Source organism: Sphaerodactylus townsendi, linkage group LG03 (assembly GCF_021028975.2).
Source record: "Sphaerodactylus townsendi isolate TG3544 linkage group LG03, MPM_Stown_v2.3, whole genome shotgun sequence".
In the NCBI taxonomy this organism is placed as follows: Eukaryota; Metazoa; Chordata; class Lepidosauria; order Squamata; family Sphaerodactylidae; genus Sphaerodactylus; species Sphaerodactylus townsendi.
Genome location: NC_059427.1, coordinates 96,634,762 through 96,652,721, shown reverse-complemented (window position 1 = coordinate 96,652,721; position 17,960 = coordinate 96,634,762). Strand labels below are relative to the sequence as shown.

Here is a 17,960-nt window from a genome sequence, read left to right as displayed (position 1 = left end):
GAAAAAAGCTATATCAATAGTTTCTCATGGGGCATCTGTCTGCTTCACCATGACTTGGCATCTGTTTTTCAACAACAGTCTTCTCATTTATCAATGATAGAGTCCCTCTCATGCCCACCTGGAACCTCTGGCCATGTGTTTTGCTGGGATTATGAAGTGCAATTTCTCTTATATCCATTTGGTATCTTATGGCCTGAAGGGGTAGCACATAAGGAATGTTAAAGCATGTCATTCTGTTTTTCTATATTCTGTCCTAACAGTAGCCTCTTTAAGATCTCCCCACTGAGCCTTTTCTAGGATTCCTCGCTCATGCTCACTGCCAATGAGATTTATCTTCAATTTAAAAACAAATTATTTGAGCAGGAATATCATTATCTTCTCAGCAAGGCTCAGAGTTCCTGTTCACCCCTGCACTTTGGGATTATTCCCCGAAAGCTCTGTGTTGCCCATTATCTGAACCAACTCCTTAATTATAAACTCAGAGGGGCATTTTCAAGAGCAAGATGCAATTTCTTTCCATTGTCACTACTTCAAGGCCGGTTTTCAAACATCTTTCAGCATGAGAGACACTGCTCTTTCTGCCCTTCTTATATTAACTCCTGTGATCATATCTTGATCTTCTGCCCGAAGTACAACAGCTTTAGGCCTGACTTCTCTGCCTTAACCTCAGTTGGGTTCTCGGATCTTTCCATCAATGCAAAGATTACTTTTTTGCTCAACAATCCTAAGGCTGAAATAATTGAAACCAGTTTTTTACTGTGTGTTTTGAACTAGGTATCCTTGGCTTCTGCTCACATTACCTTTACTGTTGTTTTTTACTGGATTTGCTTTTCGATTCTGTCCCTTGCATATGCCTAATAAAGGTCTCTGAATTATCAGTAGCCTCTTGCCCAGAGTGCAGGTTGCACATGAAAGCAATCAGATGATGTGGCACGCCCATTTCCTTTAAAACCAGCCACAGTTATAAAATGACATTATATCAACAGAAAAGTCCTCACACAACTAAGGTCTTTCAAACATTTTATTATAAAAGTTCTGGATTTTTGCTAACCAAATACTTGAACACAAGTGTCAACTTGAGAGCTTGTGTGACTCTCTAAGCAGAGTCTAACAGGCACCTGAAGAATCTCATGGTCAAGAGAACTTCCCTTGGTTGTAAGGCCTACAGAAAAACCTCTTGTACCACACCCACTTTGTCAGACTTCCCTAATGAGTCTGGGAAATCAGTTGGGCTGTGACGTAAGTCAGACCCCATTCTCAGAAATCTGCAAAACTTGTATCTGAGTATTCCTAGAAAACCAGCAATGAATACTACTTCCAGTTGTAACAAACATGGACAGGCACTGTGAATTAATAAAGTTGACCTACCACATAGTGCTCAATGATCTTTTGCTGAGAAGTGATCAGCCTCATGCTTGTATGCTGAATGGTCTTTTATCCAGACCCCTTCCCAGAAGGCTTTCTAGCAGACAGCAGCCTCCCAGGATACCAAGCACCCCAAAATGCCCTTCTTCCTACCGCTATACTCCTACCACCAGTTTCACCAATATCACACCAGAACCCTCTCCCCCCTAGTGGTTCCTTCAAGAGAGGCAAACACCCAACACATAATTAGCAAAGACAGATGCTACTTCTGCCCAGATCAATACTTCCACATTTAGTCTATCCTTCCAAACCATGTAGAAACCACATGTGACTTCTGCCAATCCTTCCCCCAAGTCATGGTTGATATTAGCAAACAAGCTGCAGTCCTGCAACAGGCAGGTATATACCACACTGCCAATCAGATTCAGCCTGGGTTTTGCAATCGCAGCCAAGAAATACCGGAAATGCACTGCAAAAAGAAAGGAAAAATATCAGATTACACAATTTAACATAGCTGTTGGCCAGTCATAGAATTACCTATACCCATTTCAATATAGTTACCCCTTGAAAGTCAACATTTGTACAAAGTTTTCAATTAAAACAGAAAAAACACTAGGGCCATATGATTACGGTTAGGGCCAAAAATTAAAAGCCTTGAACCCAATTTAAACTTGCCCGAATTACAACTTAATCTTATGCTCTGCTATGCAGGGACTGCAGACCACAGTTGTGCAACAGACTTGTAAGACTGTTATCTAAAAAAGCACATAATGTATGGACTGGACTCTGTGGCACATTTCTCTAACAGCAGGCCTTTCCTCCAGCAAAGCAGCCCTCTGCTAGTACAAGAGTGGAAAAGTTCTGCTAATTCTGCCAGTGGAAAAGTTCCACAGGATCTACCTCTGATGGCCAGCCAGTAACTATGGCCCCCATTTCTTGGAGCTTTCAATGGACTATGAAACAGTCTGTCTTGCTGCTTTGGAACACCTTCAACATAAAAACATAATATCAGGGATCTCCTTCCCTTTTTCCTGAGCTACAGAAGGACAAGGACCTTCCCTATTCTCATCATCAGCTTGTGAGGCAATTCTCCCATGGAGGTGGGGGGTAGGGGGAGGGACTGTGCTCTCCTTGACCTTGCAGTGTGGTTTGCAAGTGTGACAGCAGAAATATGCCCCTCCTTTCTCTCACCCCTACTGGATCCCTCACACAAAAGGTCAACATTTATCTCTCCAGTGGCACAAAAATCATCATGTTATCTGCTTTACTGAAACATTAGAAAAGACATCTGAGTGGTGCTGAAGCCTGTTGGTCTGTTCATTGATAATCGGCAAACCAGAGACAACATGACGTGTATTCCTAAGGAGAAGCCCACTGTCTTGAATTTCATAGGATATGTCAATAGAATTTCATTCTATCTCAACTGGAACAGCATTTCTCTGTAAATTAATTATGTATCTTTCCCTTCACCACTCACTCATCAATCATATTAGTGCCCTTGCCTTGGGGTCTGCAGCCTACGGCTCCGGAGTCAAATGCGTCTCAGCACATAACCAAGGAAATGAAATTTTTAAGTTAAGGTATTTCTGAGAGATAGGTGGCATGCTAAATTGCCAGGGAATGACAAGCAAAGATTTTTATGAGATTAAAGGGCTTCTTGCCCTGACCTAGATAGTCCAGGCCAACCTGATCTCATCAGATCACAAAAGCTAAGCTGGGTCAGCCTGGCAACCATTTGATGGGAGACTTCTAAGGGATACCAGGATTGTAATCTGGAGGCAACCAATGGCAAATCAGTTGTGAATAACTCCTGTCTTGAAAACCTCACCAGAAGTTAGAAATGTGACTTGACAGCACAAAAGGGCTTCTTAGATATGTTTAACAGAATGAGAAATGAAAGGGTTGAACAGCTGTGTTGAAGCTGTGGAAACCTTTTGAAATAAATATGTGAACCCATGTGAATTATTACTATTGTTAAAAGTTTAGTTTCATTTATGCAAATAGGGTTTCTTATACTGGATCTTTATTGGTCACTTGGGAATTTTGACAAACTCTGGCTCTTATAAAAGACTGTTGACCCCGATCTAGCCTATTAAAAGTCTTGCTGCTGCTGATAAAGAAAGCTTAGTGGCACACAACCAGCCTTCTAGTGGCAGAGGTATTCCATTAAGGAGATCTGCAAACTCCAAGGCCACAATTGGTTCTTTCTCCTGGATGCAATTTTGGTGCTAGTTCAGCACTGAATACCATGTTCTGGCCTTCTGGCTAGGCTAATTTACATTATTTGTGTGCCTAATGACACAAAGAGTAACAAGGGCATGTAAATGTTGCCAACAAGCCTCCACACATAATAACACAAGAGGAAAGAGAAGGGAGCTGGCAATAGCAGACCTTATGAGGCATCTTGCGATGGAGCAGGAGGATCCTGATTCTCAGGCTCTGGGGGAGGAGCTGGCACCGATTCTTCTTTCTTCTGTGCAGCCAGGAACTCATGAATTGCCTTCTCTATTTGTGGCCTGAAGATGTGGTTTAGTTTTGGATCTACCACCTGAGAAATAATTCTGTCCACTCCAGCTTCCAGCATCCCTGACCTGGGGCAAAGACAAAGGAGTCATTCAGCTCCTCCAAAAAAACGTTGCTCCTACCCTCACAGGGAGCTCTCCTGAGTTGTCAAGTCAGTTGCAATTAGCATTCACATGGTGTGAACTACTGCTCTCTTGGTAGGTCCTCCACGGGAGAGTTATTCCACCCTCAGCAAAGCAAACTAGCAGGGTTTGAACCTGCCACCTCCCAGGGTCTTTACAGAACCTGACAGCAGACATCTGGTCACAGAATCTCTTAAAAGGGACATTGGATGGGAGTCATTTCAGGCACACAAAAGCAGCAAGGAGCCAGAAACATGTCTTGGCACAGACTGGGGCTGGGGAGTAGGGAACACATCTTGGAAAAGATAGCTGGCGGAGGCAGGGAGGCGATCTTCTTGGCTAGTGCATTTATAGCAAAGAGACATGAAGGCTACCTTCACCCCAGGACCTGCCACCATCACCTGCTCCTTCCATCTGCCAGTCTAGACACACGGGCACTTTTTACAAGACAAACAAAAACAAACACATGCAGCACAAGACAAAGAGCTTTTTTGGGAACAGCATGGCACAAGCCAAGAAGGGACTTCTTACTGCAAGGGCTGGTTCACATAACGAGAGGGAATGGGCAGTCTAGTGGGGTTAAGTCATGTCTCTAACTTACCAGGGGAGGCAAAACAGACATTCCCCAGCATTTAGGAAAGCAGCTGCAAGCCTAGTCTGACCCCAACTGCAGAGAAGACTGACAGCACGCATTGCTTTAAGGCCATGTAGGCATCATGTTCAAATTCTTGGTTTTTTTTTGGGGGGGGGGGGGGGGGGGGGGAATGTTTCTAATCTGCCACAAATGCAAAGACCAAACCTTCATCAGATGTCTTTTGATGCACATGCAGCCCCTGCAATTAGCAGGCTGAGCCAAATTCTGAATCATCAGCTGCCTACAATGCAAGTGAGCACTGTAATAGTGCCAGCATGGAGAATGCACTTTCAACAATGACAGAAGTGGTGTGGATATGACTATGCATCTCTACTGTTTACAAAAGCAAAACAAAACAGAAGTAACTGTATGGTAGCCTCCCCTCATAATGAAGCAGGTCTTTGCTTTACATTCCACTGTTGGAAGACAATTCCACAAGGCCAGATCTGTGTGGTGTTTCTTTTAACTTCTTACTGCTGATTGCCACTTTGCCCTATACATTGTTCCACCAGGTAAAATTTCAAGGGGCCATAGCAGGTTGCAAAGTGGGAAGGGACTGAAAGGAGGAAAGTTCATTTAAGCAAGTGCGACTCCATTTGTGTAAGATAAGATCTAGCACCAAGTGTCTGGTACAGACTGAATATGAGAAGAGGACCACAATAATGCAAGCTTTGGCTGGGGCAGGGTGGGGTATTAAATAATAAGAAAAGAAATCAAACTAAAAACGTATGAGCCTGTAAGAAAAGTGAGCCAGGAAGACTACATGTATGTAGGGTTCCTGCATCCCACACAGACGCTCTGCAATAAAGCCACTTGCCACAGTTAAAGGACCACGCAGCAGCCCAAGTTGACTTTGGTTTGTGGCCCACACACCTTACATGCACATGAAGGTCATGGAGAAGCAAACTTCTGTCTCCTGCACTGGGTTTGTTTTGTGATGTCTACTTCATAATGAAAAATAACAGAACTGGGACATTACCAGGAGAATGTGTCTGAAGGACAGATGCACTGAAGGATGTTTTAACTGGTTTTTTCGTACCCAATGTTTTACAAACAAGAAAATGCTTAGACTTAATCTATGCCCTCTACGGATGGAATCACTCAACTGACTAAAGGACAATAAACTAGCATGTTCATAGCCAGTGAGCATAGATGCCATCTATACCTTTTTCATATGGAAAGGCCACAGAAACCCATAAGAGTATCCCTGGGAAACAGGTTTTCAGGACTATTGCTGAAAGCTTCTGGAATGATATCCCCAATGAGGTTCCAAAGTAACTCGCTTCATTCCCCCTCAACTTCACCGATACAATATCCCAATGACATAAATAAGGCTGAAAGTGTGACTGGCCCAAGGCCACCCACCCAGGCTCCAAAGCAGAGATGAGATACAAACCTCAGGCTCCCACATCTTGGTCAGAGTCTCTAATCACTACACTGGCTCTCAGATTTTCTTCCTTTGATCCCAGCTAAGCTGCAAAAGTCATGCACTGGTCAAGCTGCAAAAGTCATGCAGTTGCAAGTTGCTTAAGTGAACTGTGAGGTAGACACGTCCACACCCTATCAAGCTGCACAAGTTGTGCTGAATCTGCGGCTGGGCCCAGATGACTTGTATGGCAACAAGTCTTCTGGTAGCCATGGCCACATCTGGAAGAGTCACATAAATTGCATGGTATTAAGTTGCCCTGGGTCTGTTGCTGGGCCTGGCTCCAATGGGTTATCCCTCCGGAGCAGCAAGGAAGGGAGCAGGTATAGACTGGGAGGCCAAAATAACCCCCAGACAGCTGTCTCCCTGCCTTTTACTAACATAAACCAGGTTTGAAAATAGACAATATTGTGGTTTCCTATCAACCCCTACAATGATCTCCTTTCTTAGACCTGCTCCAATTATGTTGGGGGCTTTTAATGTTCTAGTGCCGTGGTGGCGAACCTTTGGCATTCCAGATGTTATGGACTACAATTTCCATCAGCCCCTTCCAGTATGGCCAAAGGTTCGCCACCACTGTCCTAGTGTGTGCATGTTTTAAAGATTTAGGTTTTTCTCATGTTTACATGATGTTCTCTCTTGTGTGTTCATGGCCCCAATGTCTGGATTTAAGTATCCACAGATGAGGCAATGTTGACAATTAGATATATTGCTACAAATAGTTTTTGCAACTTTTGCCAACTACTCCACACTGAAGGTCCTTTAAAATATCTTGCATATTTACTACCAACTTTCCTCCAAGTAGCTTGCAGTAATATGCATCTTTCTCCTCTCCTCCTTTGCTCTCATGACAGCTCTGTTAAGTAAATTGAGCTAAGGGAGATTGGCTCAAGTCTCCCGGTAAAGTTCACGGCAGAAAGCAGATACTGTCTGTGCCAGTCCATCTGGCACCAAAGTTAGTTACTCTGAAGTTATAGGGGAAGAATGAGGGGATGAAGAACTGTACTGGTACCAATTAAACAGCTAAAATTTACAGCCTTCTAAATCCCACCCGCCCCTCATTCTCAGCACATTGCTACAAGTTTTTTTAAACCCATGAATATCAGTTTCAGACTCCAGCTCTCTAGATAGCAGTATGATATTGACAGTAACCTTTCAAATTGTGTTTTTGGCTTATTTCAGTGAGCCTTTTACAACTATTTGCACACTGGAATCTATTATTTCCCTACTGTCTTCAGAAAGCAACATATGTTACTCTCTCTTCTCTTGGAGACAACAGTGTATATACCAGTAAATAGCTTACAGAAAATGAAGGCATTTAAAATACCACTGGTATTAGTATATAGATAAAACAACTGAGGTCAGCCAAAACCCCTCATGCCACATTGAACCTAATGGATTTGCTGTACCTCCCGCTCCAGAAATCATACAAAAACTCGTGTGTTTCCACTGCTCTCTGCTGGACAAAAATAAAATAAAGCCATCTAGACTCTTCAAATTGATGCTCCTCCCAATAAAAATGAAATAAAACATTCCTAAAATACAGCAAGTTAATAAGAGTCCCTTTCTTCTGGAATTTGATGGATGCTTGAACCTGTCCATCAAGGTTGTACAAATTCCATTTTGGGGGAAAACATGACAATGATTAATAAGAGGATATCAAGTTCTTACAGTGAAATTCTAAGAAGGTGTTACATTCTTCAAATACCATTAGTCAATGGGCTTAAAAGGATATAACTCTGTTTAGGACGAACACCTAAAATGATCAAGAACCACAATCCAAGAGTAACCTTACCTCCATAAAGTCCATCAACATTAAAGAGACATTGTTATAAAATAAACTTTTCACCCACAAATGATTTCACCTGAATGATTATTAAAAAAACAAACACATTTTACTTACTGAGTTACACTCTGCCTCAGACCATTCCGCAACTGGTTTTTGTTCATGGTTGGATTCCATTCCTGCTTATCCAGATGAGTAGATACAAAATTGTCCACTTTCTGTCTCAAATTCTGATAGGCTGGCTAAACAAAACAGTCTCATTAATACATGCTCAAAGAGGCTCAATCCCTTTTTGAAGTGAGGTTTTGTATTCTATCACTAACTTTTCACAGTTTAGCCTGCTTGCAAACGTACTCGCATTTGGTGAAGCTTATGGCTCAACAGTGGGCAGCAATTTCAGTACAGAGTAAATAAAATAGTTCTTCATACCACATAATCACTACCACAGGACATGGTGCTTCCATTATATTAAAAGGGGATTAGATAAATTCATAGAAAAAAAGTCCATCAGCAACTATTGACCATAATGGCTGAATGGAACCTCCATATTCAGAGGCAGAAGAGAGGGCCAGAAGCAGAAGATGGCTTTGGTATCTGTGCTCAGGATCTGTTTAGTTATTATAGGGAAACAAGATGCTGAAATAGTTGTTCTTTTGTGATCTTATGTCAGATTCTAATATGCCATTAGATTTACTTTGGTCTTTCCAAGTAAACTTCAACCATAACAGTTGAACACTTACTTTATAATAGCTGAACTCAAACCAAACTACAGCATATTCTTTGTAAAATACACTCAAGCAGAAACATCAGCAAGGGGAAGCTTCCTACGCAGATCTGACCAAGCAGAGCCAAAGCACAGGCAGCAAAATGTCGACTGAAGAAGCAGAAGGTGGAGGAATGTGGGGCTCTTGACATGTGGTTGCCATCTTTTTCTGATGGGAAAAAGGAACTTTTTTTTTTTAACAAAACCAAATGGTTAGATAAATGTGCTCTGTCAACAGTCTGAAGAGTTAATGCCTTAGAGAAATTACCACCTCGTTTTCCACTGTTCTGTCCTTCCCCCATATTTTAACATAACTTTAAAACTGCAGATCAGGGCAAAATTCAAGACACAATGTTACCAATAAATTCTGTGGTGCAGTGTTTCAATCTACAGGTTTGTCAATGGCTCAGAAGGCCCAGATTACTGAGAATGCCCTACAACTGGCATCAGCTGTTCTCAGCTTTTTTCTCCTCAAAAGAGGATCACACACTCCTTAGCTAATTAATATTTTCCAAGGTAAAGTGACACCTCAACACCTGAACAGCACACAGACCTGTTTATATGAAGATTTCTGTCCCTTGGAAGCAGAAGATGAGTATTTGGGCTTCTCATTGCATCAAATGCAATTCTTAGAATAGAACTGGGGCACTTAGAAAAAAACTGTCACTTGAAGGTCATTGTTGGTATAAAGCTATGTCTTTGGCTCAAGCTCAACTTTAACCCATCTGGATTAACCCCCTTAATTCTCTTAGACAGCTACTGCTCAGGTTGAGTGTACGTGGTTGAGAATAAAACACAACTTCTTTGCTTCTCTCCCTTAGCAATATGCCATTTTGGGAGTCAAAGAAATGGTTAGGCAATGAATCTGGAATGCAGACAGAGCACGGACCCATCTCTATCCAGTAGCAGTAGACTTTTTTTGTGCTGACAAACTATCTTGACCCTTTAGAATTTCCCAAATACCATAGAGCTTTCAACCTAGCCTATTTTAATTGCCTGCCCTCACTGCTAGTAAAATGGAGATACTTGCATATCTGCTATTCCCAACATCTGAGTTCTTGCCAACTAAATGTAGTCAAAACAGTGGAACATTTACTATTGCCCATTTTATAAGGGTATTCATTAGACACATCTCACCCACACTATCCAAGTTTCTAGAAAGATCTGAAAAATTCTACACATATCTACCCCTTGCAAACTGTTCCAATTAGACCACTTCCTAAGTGGCCAAATTCTGTGAAGAGACTCTGTACATAAGGATGCAGATATTCCAAACTTTTTAATAACCGTTAAGTATAATTCATTATAGCACAATAAGACTATACATTTTACTCTCTGTAATTTCACATCTGTATGTAAATTGTGTCGTAACATTGTTATTGACTGATCTCTTGATCGTAATAAATGTTGATTGATTGACAAATGAATAAAAAAAAATCTCCCCAGACAGTTCAACAAAAAATATCAACAGAGTTCAGATGTGCACACTCTTTACCTTTCTTACCTAGTACATCACTAGTTGGGAATGATCTACATTGACTAAACCATTTATTCTTTTGACCTATTCTAATTTAATCTGGGTCTACAACATAACAAAACTTTTAGAATGTTGCACCTTCTAGCCTGTAATAATACTCGCTCTCCTTCTTTTGTATGTATATACCAGTGGTTCTCACCTTTCCTAATGCCACGACCCTTTAATACAGTTCCTCATGTTGTGATGACCCCCCAACCCTAACATTTATCAATTTTACAGATGGAGAACACTGATGCAGAGTCTTAGGTGACCCCTGTGAAAGGGTCGTTTGACCCCCAAAGGGGGCGTGACCCACAGGTTGAGAACCGCTGGTATATACATTCCTGCCAAACATTTCCAACATATATCTAATGAAGTGGTCTTCAGCTCTTGAAATCTTGCACCATTACATATTTATTTGACTCTTGTGCATTCTTTTAGTACTGTAAAGTCAGTTATTCTATATTTTCAGAAACACTAAAGGCTGATTCAACAGCTTAATGAAAAAAACTGAAAAAAGGACATGGGACTCAAACCAGGCTGAAGTATTAAAAAATTATAGTACTTTCAACAGGTATTTCCTAAAACTATTTAGAAAACCAGCCCTGCCATGGATCACCCAGGCTATCGTGATCTCATCTGTTCTTGGAAGCTAAGCAGGGCAGGCGCTTGTCAATATTTAAGATGGGAGACCACCAAAGAAATCCAGGAGTGCTAGGAAGAGGTAGGCAATGACAAACCACCTCTTGCCTTGAAAACTCTACAGGGATGCCAAAGGTCAACTGCTACCTGACAGCACTTTCCATCCCTATCACTATTTTGAACCCATTTTTTTTAAAAAAAGAAACAAAAGCCCCTGCCATTTTCCAAAAGCGTCTTACACAAAGGTGAACATGAGCTACGCCCTGGTTCTTTCCAGTTTATGGGAGGAGGAGAGAAGAAAGGCAGAGGATACGTATATAGCTATTTCAGACTAAGTCCACTGGCGTAATGCCCATTGGGCAAGGTGGGCAGCTGCCCAGGGCATCATCTTGTGGGGGGCATAAAAATGCTGGGTTCGTTTTAGGGTATTTTAGTGGTTTTCCATTTTTGGCCTGCAGGGGGCGCAGTTTTTAGGCTAGCGGCACCAAAATTTCAGCATATCATCTGGAGACTGTCCTTATGCTAACCCCCAGGTTTGGTGAGGTTTGGTTGAGGGAGTCCAAAGTTATGGACTCCCAAAGGGGGTGCCCCATCCCCCATGGTTTCCAATGGGAGCTAATAGGAGATGAGGGCTACAGTTTTGAGGGTCCATAATTTTTGTCTCCCCAACCCAAACTGCACCATTGAACTTAGGGTATCATTAGGGCAGTCTCCTGATGGGCTCCCTGAAAGCTTTTGAGACTGTGCATTCAGAACAACGTGCCCCCACCCCAGCCTGCACACCCCCATTGACAGCAATGCAGAAAACTCAATGCAGGATACCAGTATTCTTAGGCAAAATTTTGGGATGTTCTTGCAGGAGGGCATTCTTGGACGTTACATCTATCCAGCCAGAATTTCAGGGTATCATCTGGGAGACTGTCATGATGGCACCCCCAAGGTTTGGTGCCGCAGTTTGAGTCTCAGAAGGGTCCAAAGTTATGGACCCTCAAAAGGGTATCCCCCTTCTCCTTAGCAAAGAATGTGGGATGGGGTACCCCCTTTGAGGGTCCATAACTTTGGACCCCCTAAACCAAACTGCACCAAACATGGGGGGGTCCCATCAGGACAGTTTCCAGATGTTACCCTGAAATTTTGGTGATGATACATCCAAAAATGCGCCCCCTTCAGGAACATCCCAGAAATTTGCCCAAGAATCTTTGTTCTGCATTGAGTTTTCCGTATTGCTGTGAATGGGGGTTGCAGGCTGAGGGGGGTGCATTTCTGAATGCACAGTTCTCAAAACTTTCATGATCTCATCAGGAGACTGCCCTAATGATACCCCCAGGTTTGGTGCAGTTTGGTTCAGGGGGGCCAAAGTTATGGACTCTCAAAACTGTAGCCCCCATCTCCTATTAGCTCCCATTGGAAACATTGGGAGATGGGGCACCCCCTTTGGGAGTCCATAACTTTGGACTCTTTGAACCAAACCTCACCAAACTTAGGGAGTAGCATAAGGACAGTCACCTGATGATATGCTAAAATTTTGGTGCTGATAGGTCTAAAAATGCACCCCCTGCAGGCAGCAATGTCCTGGTGCAAAAAAAAAATTGGTCGTGGTGGAGTGGCCGCCCATTGGGGGGGGGGGGGCGCATCCAACTGGGTTTTGCCCAGGGCTACAGTTTGCCCAGGGCTGCCTTGTTACACCCCTGACTAAGTCTATTGATTTCAGTGAGCTTAGACTGCAATAATTCTATCAAGAACTGCCCAGCATTCAATGAGGAGAGAGCGTCAGTTAAGGTAATATTTTAAGTGTTGCCAGCCACTTCGAGGATTTAATGGTTAACAAGCGGTATAGAGACCTGGCGAATACGTGTAACTCACAACCAAGCCATCCCCTCGAAGAGTGCTGTGTGCATATGCGGGCATTCGGGGAAGTTCGAAACAAGTAATTTTGAAAACAAAGCCGTTAAACGCTCTCCGGGGCGGCGGGGGGGGGGGGGGCTGCAGGAGGAAAGGGGGGGAAAACTCCACCTTGGTGTCGACATCGGCCAAGCAGTCCCTGCGAAAGGCGTCGAAGAGGCCGCGGCTCTTGAGCTGCCCAACTATCAGTGCGATCAGCTGAGCGTCGCCGGGGGGCAGCGAGGCAGGGTCCTTAACCGCAGACCCCCCGGAACTCCCGCCGGCTCCACCCGTGCCGGAAGACACCCCGCCCGGCTCTGCCATCCCCCTGCCCGGGCCCTCGCAGGGCCTCCCGAGGGGCCACCGCGTTGCTGCCACAGGAGTGCGAGAGGGACGCAAAGGCGGCGGCCGCAGAGGACCCGTAGTTGTCGGAAGCGGTGGTGCTGTGGCGGTCGCTCAGGATGACGCGCCGTATTCTGCGTCACGCCTTTTCTTTGCATGCCGGGAAAGCAAGGCCTCCACAGAACTGTCAAGAAAACTCCAAGTCCCAAGATGCCTTACGGGGACAGGAAAAACGGCGAAAAACCCGCCGCGGCGGCACAGCCCTCTGGAATTTGTAGGCGTCTCTTATCCTCTCGCGTAATACATCAAGCCCGCGCGCGATTCTGACGATGCAGTGGGAGGAATGACGTAACATGAAAGCTTGCCGGCGAGGGCTGTTTCTCATGCCACTTATAGTGGAAAGAACAGGACCCACCCCACCCCGTCTTCTTCATTTCCACGATTTCTGGCCAATGTACTTGCAGCTGGATCGTAGCCATGCTTAATTTGAAAGAACTCCCCCCCCCCCCCGTGTTTCTCCAAGGGAGGCCTATAATCCTACGCGCGTTTACTTGGGAACGAAATCAGATGACTTACTTGCGAGTAAAACATGCCTAGCAGGGTACATGCGCGTTTATTTAGGGTTGTGATTTGAGTGATCTGCTCTTTGTAGGAGGGGAAAAGCACAGCCGAAGAAACGACATAGTTTACATTTCGTATTATTTTTATATTAGAGTATTATAGTATTTATATTAGAGTACTATCCAGCCTCGTGGTGCCACTGGAACAATCTAGAACTGAACACACTTAAAACCGTAGAAATGGTGGTAGATTTCAGGAGAAACCCTCCCATCCTACCTCCTCTCACAATACTAGACAACACAGTATCAACAGTAGAGACCTTTAAATTTCTAGGCTCCATCATATCTCATGACCTAAAATGGACACCTAATATCAAAAATGTCATTAAAAAAGCACAACAAAGAATGTTCTTTCTGCGCCAACTCAGGAAGCTCAAACTGCCCAAGGAGCTGCTGATACAGTTCTACAGAGGAATCATTGAGTCTGTCATCTGCACCTCTATAACTATGTGGTTTGGTTCCTATGCTCCAACAAGATCAACTAGACTTCAGAGAATAAATCAGAACTACAGAAAAAAACAATTGCTGCTAACCTGCCTTCCATTAGGGACCTGTATACTACACAGATTAAAAAAAGGGCTGTGAAAATATTTACTGACCCCTCGCATCGTGGACATAAACTGTTTCAACTCTTACCCTCTAAACGTCGCTACAGAGCACTGCACACCAAGACAACTAGACATAAGAACAGTTTTTTCCCGAATGCCATCACTCGATAATGTCAAACTATTTATTATATATTTATTATATAATTACTGCACTACTTTTGTCATCATTCCTATTACCCATCTCCTCCCAATTATGACTGTATGACTATAGCCTGTGCTGACATTTCATTTTATTTTATGATTTTACATTTTATGTTTTTATTACTATTGATTGTTTCCTGATTGCTTACTAGACCTATATGACAATCATTAAGTGCTGTACCTTATGATTCTTGACAAATGTATTTTCTTTTATGTACACTGAGAGCATATGCACCGGAGACAAATTCCTTGTGTGTCCAATCACACTTGGCCAATAAAGATTCTATTCTATTCTATTCTATTCTATACAGAGTCCTGACTGGGGCCCTTTCCCCACTTACCCTTTTCCGAGGGTTGCTGCGCGCAATTCCCAGTGTGGCGGCATCCTAGTCTGGTGCGCCGCTCCGGGCATCCCACAACCCCCTAGCGGCTGGGTCATCAAAAGGCAGCCCTTTGAAGTTCCTTTACTCCACCTCTACTTTAAGCCTGCCAACTTGCTACTCTCCGCGATAGTAGCGCGGGGTCCCCCCACTGCATCTCCCACATCAGGGCGGCAACAGCGAGTAGCCACCCGGCCGCTGCTGCTCGTTTTGCGTTCCCTGCCAGTAGCGTGGCATCCCTGGCGCTAAAGAAAAGTTCAGCGCTTTGAGCGCTGGGTCAAATGGTGATTCCTTAGACGCAGTCACCATGGGATGCCTTGCGCGCTCAGAGCATACAGCTGCAGCGACGGCAGCAGCAGGGAAAGTGGGGAAAGGCCCAAAGAGTGCCAGGAATGCCTCGCGCTGAGGGGCGCGACAGCAGCAGCGTCGGGGTGGCTGTGCTGTCGCCGCCCCTCTCAGTGGGGAGTGCCGAGGGACCCCGCGCTACTCTCCTCGAGTAGCGCGGGGCTTAAGGTAAGTGGGGAAAGAGCTGGATAGACCAGGCTAGCCCGAGCTCCTCAGACCCTGGAAGTTATACACGGCCGCCCCTGGTCAGTATTTGGACGGGAGATCACTAGTCCACGGCTGCTAGCAGGCAACTGAAAACCTTTGTCGACTGCAACTTGAACACAAGTAAAAGGGAGGGGCGCACGGGTTGAGGGATACCACTTCAAGGTTTGGAATCATCATCTGAAATGGTTTCCAAGAACTGTGGTTAGGCATAAGCTTGCTACCAGCTTGAAGCCCTTTTTCTCATCTTGTTAATACATAAAACAGGGTATTTATGGTTAAAATGTTACACCAAGACTGGAAGAGTGGATGTACATTTGGCATAATATTTGTCTCGATTGAATGGCATTACTTAAAAGTATTTATTTGGGGCCAAACAGAGAGTAGACATTATTATTTGATTACTGAAGACAGTTTAACATTCATTGACTAGAAACAAACAATTTTGAGTCTTATTATGGAATGATGCGGAAGGTTGTTGATGAAATGTGGGGACCAGTGACTTGGAGGAATAAGAAAATAGGTTCACTGAGGACTTGTCAAGCTTATTGGTTGGACAATTGCATTCTGTGTATAGTAACAATTAGTTATTGTCACCTTGTGTGTTTCAGGGGTAAGTTCAATATCTTTGTTATGGTATTTTTTCAGCATTGATTTCTAAAGAGACCAGCATCTTTTCAGTCATGATTGACTGAAACAAAAATGGAAGTAGATTGTGCAGAGAAATAAAATAACCTTGCCTAAGTTTTGCTGTGGATCATCCAGGTCAGGTTTTGTTTTTATATACAAATAGTTCCTAATGGGAGCATAGTAGTAATAAATTTTATTGCATTTGGCCAAAAGCCATTACAACACAAACAAGGCCTAAAGATAAAAAAGTGACAAATTAAGCATAGTAAGTATCTATTGGTTGGTGTTCTCACTATACAATGTTAATCTTCTCCTACGAATTCAGGTTCACCTTCCTATGAATTGTAAGAGACATCAACAGTCTTGACTTTCTGAAATGCTCCATTCCTTCAATGTTGTGCTAAAGTCACTTTATGACATTTTCCTGTAATTTAATCTACTCTCATTTTCCTACTGTGCACACAATAATTTTAATACAGACCAGTGATCTCCAACATGGTGTTTGCTGATGTGCTTCCAAGACAAAGATACATGGGAAATCAGGAGCATTCTGAAGACTAACGAAACATATGTCATGAGCCATTGATACAGAGCTCACTTCCTCAGATGCATACAAGGAAGTTACAAAGCAAAGAGCCATTAAATGTTACAAAGCAAAGAGCCATGCCCAGCTTTCTTGTACCTCATTGGTTGTTCTGAATCTGGAAGAACCCAAAAGGTCTTTGCATCTTTAGGAAGAACTGCCTCCCACCTTGGTGGCATCCATTTTGTGGTTATTCCTAGTTACTTTTCTCAAAATTCCACTAGTAGTTGGTGTAGGCCAGGGGTCCCCAAACTACGGCCCGGGGGCCAAATGTGGCCCCCTGAAGGCATTTATCCGGCCCGCCAGCCATGGCGGCGATGGCTCCATTCATGTGCAGTGGGGGCTCGAGGGAGAGGAGGAACCGGCCCCAACAGCTGTCGATTGCAATTACATGATGGCACCCCCAAATCTCCATGAATTTTCTGTCCCAGAGTTGGAAACCTTACACGTGGCAACTCCTGCTCCGCCCTTCCCTCTCGGCTACTCCATGTGTTGCTCTCAGGCTTTCTGTTCTGCCTCACTCCCATTGGCATCAGCCAGGCTGGTGAATCGCTCGCTGGCTGCTAGGGAGGAAGGACCCAGGAAGATACCTGATCCTGGGTTAGATGGAATGCTTCATTGGGAAAGATCTGCTTTTTTTTACAGGGGAAGGTATTCCACAGCCTCCCCAACAATATTTGGAGCCCACCCTGTACTTGACATACTTTGGTCACTGTTCTAAACATAGACCATGACAGAAAGGCTGAAAGGTGAAATCAAACATTTTACAATCATTTGTGCATAGGAATTTGTTCATAGTTTTTTTTAGTCCGGCCCTCCAACAGTCTGAGGGACAGTGAACTGGCCCCCTGTTTAAAAAGTTTGGGGACCCCTGGTGTAGGCAATTTCGGAAGAAAATGCTACAAAAAACTGCTGGAACTGAGTAAGCATAATGTAGCTTATAGAATTAGTGGCTTCAGCTATGGGTAATGCTGAGACCAGTTCTTCTCCCTAACTTCTCTTTGTTCCTTAATCTAAATCTTAATCTAAAAAATAATTTTACAGGCTTGATGTGAGGATAAAATGATATAATCCATGAATGTTACCTCACGGTCCTTGTAGGAGAACATCATGTAATAACCTCTGTTCTTTATAAAAGTCACCCATTGTATTATGTAAATTGGCCATGCGGGGGTGCTGCAGCTTTGCAGCTGTTAAACAGAATATAGAGTAACCAGGTTAGGTTTGCTTTGAAGAATTGGTTGGGAAAAAATTAAAATTCACCTACTTATGTTATCTCACTTTAATCACATGTGATGAACAAACGGCACAATGAGTGTTCATTTAAATCTCAGAAATGGGTTCAGATGCCACAGCATAATTTGCACGTTACTATACATGCAAATTATCACAAGAGATACAGCTGATCATGTGTCAAGTGAATATGCACTTGTTGCATGGCAACTAATC

At 43.6% G+C, this 17,960-nt stretch overlaps 1 protein-coding gene across 1 annotated transcript; it reads right to left on the bottom strand.

Annotated features, from left to right (window-relative positions):
- Positions 1-1,007: 1,007 nt before the first annotated feature.
- Positions 1,008-13,125, bottom strand: BOD1 (biorientation of chromosomes in cell division 1). The gene is made up of 4 exons (XM_048491559.1): positions 12,791-13,125; positions 7,974-8,098; positions 3,757-3,956; positions 1,008-1,834 (listed from the first exon to the last, which is right to left on the bottom strand). The coding sequence occupies exons 1-3, from the start codon at positions 12,980-12,982 to the stop codon at positions 3,758-3,760; spliced, it is 516 nt and encodes a 171-aa protein (XP_048347516.1). The 5' UTR covers positions 12,983-13,125; the 3' UTR covers positions 1,008-1,834; position 3,757.
- Between the last annotated feature and the right edge of the window lie 4,835 nt (positions 13,126-17,960).